General features: G+C 33.9%; 1 protein-coding gene across 2 annotated transcripts in view; it reads right to left on the reverse strand.

Moving 5' to 3' along the window:
- Positions 1-6330, reverse strand: part of LOC106871211 (uncharacterized) — a 168234-nt gene that overhangs the window by 86197 nt on the left and 75707 nt on the right. For both annotated transcript variants that reach the window (XM_014917558.2, XM_014917557.2), the window contains exon 4: positions 713-839. In XM_014917558.2, the coding sequence (XP_014773044.1) occupies positions 713-839 (127 nt within the window). The remainder of the gene's footprint in view (positions 1-712; positions 840-6330) is intronic.

Genomic DNA, 6330 nt, shown 5'->3' on the forward strand with positions numbered 1-6330 from the left:
AGAGATAGAGAGAGAGAGATAGAGAGAGAGAGATAGAGAGAGAGAGAGAGAGATAGAGAGAGAGAGATAGAGAGAGAGAATATGATGGAGATAGGACTTGAGACAGGAATAGATATTCATGGACCTGAGAGAGAAAATGTATAATACTGAAACAAGAAATTTACAATACATGCCATAATTTCCATGAAATATCAATATATGTATAGGTGCATGTTTTCACTGAAAGATAAACAAATGAAAATGCTGAATATGCAAATAAGTCAAGTCTCTTTCCCCTAACTGCAAGCAATCCAAACAGCAAGTACTTTAGCATAGAATACATTAAATTAGCATTATATAATGCTAATTATAAACTCTTGATTAGGTCAGTTTTAATCAAATTTATCTTAAAACCAACTTGATTGATACTCTCATTCATCTTCTTTCCCATTCACTTCCATCTAATTATTTTAAAAGGTTATAATATATCAATTGAATGTCTAACTGGCATTTTAAACCGCTAATGAGATTTTGAATTAAACAAATCAATAAACAGAATTATTTTTATTCCCAGTTAATTAACTGACCATTTAAAAGCAATTCATAAAGGTCAGTTTCATTACCTTTAATTGTTTAGCTCCAGAAAGTTTTCGCGGACTGAACAGAGCAGTTCTAATATAATACGGAGAATGCTAAGGAGGGGAAAGTGCCAAAGTTGTGTTTCAGACATTACCTGGCACAGTTGTCTCTGTTCAGTGTGTACTGTTTGTGAACTCGCTTCGTATCTTCATCAATTTGGGAAACTGACTCTTGTAATCTTTTCACAGACAAATTAGTCAACTCTATATCTCTTGTGAAATCTGAAATAAAGACAGTAAAAGTTTATGAGTTTTAAATAAAAGTTTCTAAAACTTTGTAATATTTTCTAATATAATACTAATTATTTTGTCTAACAAAAACATAATTTAGAGTAGAAAATTGACAAGTCAAGTCCAGTGCTTTACTGTTTCTTTGTTTTATTGGTCCATGACAAGACTTCAGATGAGAAACTAAAAGACCATAAACTTGTGTTTGTGTTTGTCCCCCACAAGCGCTTGACAACTGATGTTGGTTTGTTTACATCCCTGTAATTTACTGTTTCAGTAGAATACACCAATGGAAAAAGTACCTGACTTTTAAAAAAGAATAAGTGTTGTATTGATTTGTTTGACAAAAATTCCTTCATGGTAGTGCTCCAGCATGACCACAGTCCAATGACAGAAACAATTAAAAAAATAAAAGATGAAAGACAAGCGTGTCAATGGCCTCACAGGTAAGAGGTATTATTACTTTGGTTTCGAAATAATGGTTGCTACTTTCAACCTTGTCTTGCACTAGAGTATTTTCCAGCACACAAATTTTTCAGAATAAAATTTACAGCCAAAAGAGTTTAAATCACCTCAAACAGAAAGACTGCTTTGTAGGACCAAACATTCCACAAACACAACAGAATTTGGAAAGATAATGATAATGTTTGAATATTTACTCTATATGTTTGTACTATATACTTAATCAACTTGTTTGCCAGAAAATACAGTGTGTTCACATCCAGGAATAAAACATGAGAGAACAAACCAAATGAAATGTTGTGTAGGTGGAAATATTTTTAAAACTCTTATTTGCCAAAGATGAGGTTCATTCTCTGGAAAATTATAATCTCATTAACCATATTAAGACATATAAGATATTGACAGTTTGCCAAACATAAAATGTCTGCTGTGTCCAGCTTGTTATCTCGTTTCTTTCTATAAAGAAGTTTTTGCTTTGTTCCACTGTCATGATAACAGAGTTGATAAAAATATCACATGAAAGATATCATATTTGTCATGCAAATAGGAATTTTTCCAATAGACAACTTGACAGCTCAAAGACAGATTTTTGTGAGTCAACATAAAAACAGAATGGGGAAAAACTATAATATCTTTTCCTAGTGTATTGGTCAACAACCTGATTAATCATAGAAGACAAAAAACACCAAGTTTGAGCCATTTAGAAGTTGATAACTTTAGCTTTTGAACCATCAACAATTCATTCGATATAAAAATCGAAGTTTGCATGCTCAATATGATTTTAAAATTTCGTGGAAGTTGTGTCAACCAAAAGTTAGTTTCTAATTTTGGCACAAGGCTAGCAATTTTGGGGTGAGTGGTAGGCTGATTACATTGACCTCAGTGTACAACTGGTACTTTTTTTATCGACCCTGAAAAATGAAAAGCAAAATCGGCCTTGACAGAATTTGAACTGGCACCTTGAGCAAGTATCTTCTCTATAGCGTCAGTCTGACCAAAGCCTTGTAAGTAGATTTGGTAGATAGACTCTGCAAGAAGCCCATTGTATATGTGTGCGTGTGTGTGTGCGTGCAAGTGTACAATCATGCATGCATGTGTGCATATGTCTCCAACGACTGCTTGACAATCAGTGTTGGTGTGTTCATGTCCCCATTAGTGATTCAGCAAAAGATACCGATACAATAAGTTCCAGGCTTAAAAAGTACTTCCACCCCTAAACTTTGTATTAACCAGTAACTTTAATCCTTCCTCCGCTGGAATCACAGTCCTCTGGTATTTTCTCCCAGCACATTTTCCCTACAGCTATCAAATTGCAACTGTGCAAGAGGAACATTAATTGAGTTAATCTCATTAGTTTCAGGATTTCAGGAGGGTTTGAGAAAGTCATGAGCACAGCCCCATCCACCATATTAATCCAATAAAAACAGACTGGCTTAGTTGTGACAAAATTTGTTAAATATAGTTATAGTTTAAACACTTCTATTGAGATTTAGGTTCGAAGAAGTGGACTTGGACACAACACTGCCGCTTAGCCAAATATTGGCTCCAATACTGAAATATTGAAATACATTGCCTACAATGATGCTTGTACCTGCTTATGTGTGTGTGTGTGTGTGTGTGTGTGTGTGTGTGTGTGTGTGTGTGTGTGTGAGAGAGAGAGAGAGAGAGAGAGAGAGAGAGAGAGAGTGTGTGTGTGTGTGTGTTAAGTTTCAAGTTTTAATCACTAAGCTTTAGAGCTAAGAGTAAGCTTCAAATACAAGACAGAATTAGTAACAACAGGAAAGAAATCAACAATGCAGTATCCAATATCTTAACACTCTTTCAAAATGCTTGACTGAAATCTTTAGATATAACAGCATAAAATAAATCTGTCTGCCATGAAATCTTACACATTTCTGTGGACATTTTCCTTAGGGGTTTAAGGATTTAGGTCTTGCAAAGTTGACATACAATATCAAAGATATGATGATACGCGGAGAAATTTGGCAGCTAAATTGCTAAATTAAATCACTCACAAATGAGACCCATTGTAAATTCAGTTTGCTCAATAATGCTATTGTAGTTGTTACAGATTTTGTTGTCAGTGGTGGTGAGTTCAGTGTTATTAATTCTGCAGTTTTTAATAACATGAAAGTTAATGGTGCTGCTAGTGTCTATGAAATACCCAAAGATAGAAAGAACACCGAGAATGAAACCAGAAATAGAATATTTCAACAAGCAATCACATTGAATTTACTTAGCTAATGTGACAAAAACAAAAGATTCTTTGAAAACAGAACAAATTTAAATTGCTTAGTAACTAGATGTGAGTTAAAGGTGTGAAGAGAAGTATTAAGAAACCATAGAAAAGTGAGATTTAACTAACCTACATAAACATGTGTAGAGAAAATAGGATATTAGTGAGAGATTAGGAGCAAACTAATTTAGTGATTAATCTATGGAAAATACTTAGAAAATATACAGGAGTAAAAGCATTGCTATAAGTATCATTTCAAGAGTGAACATGTAATATTTGTATACTGTTATCTTATGCTAAACTTCCAGATATGTTCTTTTCATGCAAAAAAAAACCCTGCTAAATTCTGCAGAAACACAGGTGAAATAAAATATATTAGATCAAGACAATAAGTAATCTACACTCTTCAAGATATTGATTAATGGTAATCAAAACTCTACACCAGTGAGTGATAAGCTTGCTGGTTTTTGATCATAAAATCAGGGACCTGCATATCCAATAGTTAGGTGATCTGAAGCAATGTCTTGAAATGTCTGAAACAAGTGTGCATTCATGAACATTAAGTTGGTAATAAAAATGTGTTCAGCCATTTAGCCATTTCGCTTTTACTCAACAAACCATATGTACCATATGTCTTTACGTTCAGAGTTCAAATTCCGCCGAGGTCGACTTTGCTTTTCATCCTTTCAGGGTCGATAATTTAAGTACCAGTTGCATACTGAGGTCGACTTAATCAGCAGGCCCCCTCCCCCAAAATTTTGGACCTTGTACCTAGAGAAGAAAAGAATGTTCCATGCTACCACCAAAAGCACTACAGGCAGATGGTTCCCAACAAAATCAGTCATCTTACCTCAAATAAATAATTAAACTACAGCACAAATGATGTGGTGTGTGTGTGTGTGTGTGTGTGAGTGCATGTGTGGGGGGTAGGGTGCATGTGTGTGTTAGCACGTGAACATGTGTGCGTGTATGTGCTCATGTGTGTGCGCATGCACAAGTGCAGTTGTCATGCTCTAACCAATTTCAAATTGTCCACCACTGCTATGGCCAACTTGAGAATACAAGAAAAAGCATCTACACGGTCAAGGAACCTGCTAGAAATAGCAGTAAAATCTACCACAGATCAGATACTACCATCTTTAAAAGGGAAAGACACTTTGGGCAATGTAGTCCAGAGTACACACTGTCTGAGAAGAAAAATATAAAGACACAAGATGGTTATAGCTCACAGAGCTTTGATCACAGGGTCTGCTCAGCAGCCAAAGAGCAACAACAATAACAACAACAATTACAACAACAACAAAACAAAGGTGCAGAAATAAACTGGACAGTGGAGAAAGTACAACAGTGCATGTTGATATATCAGGAACAATGGATGGACATGATTTATCTAAAGACCTGTGTAGTGTCATGGATCTGCTCAGTCAAAGTTGATCTTGGGTTAAATAACAATGTGTTGAGGCAAATATTATTGTACCTTGGGAGGGTCATCTTGCCAATTAAAATAACATGCTGATTGTATTCCACTTCTTTTATTATTACTACTTGACTAGTTAACTAATCGATTGTTCTATCAATCATTCAGTTTGTAACTGTGATTTATAAGGTCACAAACCATGACAAAAAGGACTCTGACAAACCAAAGGGTTCATAGATCAAACAGTTGGTCAAGCAATCAATTAGTGAATTTGTAACCGGCTATTTTACAGATAGTGGAGGCACGTGGCTTAGTGGTTAGGGTGTCAGCATCATGATCATGAGATTGAGGTTTCAATTCCTGGACTAGGTGACGCATTGTGTTCTTGAGCAAAACACTTCATTTCACGTTGCTCCAGTCCACTCAGCTGGCAAAAATGAGTAACGCTGCAATGGACTGACTGGGGAACACATACACTATTGAAACCGGGAAACCGGGCCCATGAGCCTGGCTAGGTTTTAAAAGGGCGCATTTATTTTATTTTTATTATTTTACAGACGATAATAAAAGCATAATATAACCAGTGTGTGTGTTTTTATTGGTAAAATGAACCAACCAAAGTTCAACAACTATAAACAATAGGTTTATATGTTTCAGGCAGTTACATATTTAAACCAACACATCACCTCTTCTGTACATTTTAATCAGCAACACTGACGCTTATTCAATTTCTAAACTTATTTACTCTAAGGATTACAATTTCACAAACTTCAATATTCTTCTTTTGCATTTTAAGCATGTAACCACAATGACCTTATATAATGTTCATATATTTATAGCTGAATAACACTCTATAATCAATATATGCAATACAACAAAATGAAATATAAATAGTTTGACTGCATCTCGGAAAAAAAAAATGTATATTTTATTGCTAACAAAATAATTTTTTAAAAACTAACATTTCAACACCTTTGTAATAATAATCCCAAATGAGAATAATTCTTCTTTTAGTTTCTTATAAAAGAAACTTCAGTACTTAAATAAAGTGCTTCATAGTAATAAATTCCAAAATCTATTCCCTGTAGGTGCTATTCTCCAAACAACTGAGCACACACAGTTGATAGCTGTTGGAATTTAATCAAAATTTTTAAAATCAAACAACAACAAACACTTCTTTAATTAAAATTGCTTCTCACAGTTCTGTCCACATTCTAGCAACTGGTTTTCTTTTGAGTTAATTCTATTAATTCTATTATTATTATTATTATTATTATTATTATTATTATTATTATTATTATTATTAGTATTATCATTATTATTATTATTATTATTACTATTATTATTATTATTATTATTATTATTATTAT

The sequence above is a fragment of the Octopus bimaculoides genome, chromosome 12 (genome assembly GCF_001194135.2).
Source record: "Octopus bimaculoides isolate UCB-OBI-ISO-001 chromosome 12, ASM119413v2, whole genome shotgun sequence".
Taxonomy (NCBI): domain Eukaryota; kingdom Metazoa; phylum Mollusca; class Cephalopoda; order Octopoda; family Octopodidae; genus Octopus; species Octopus bimaculoides.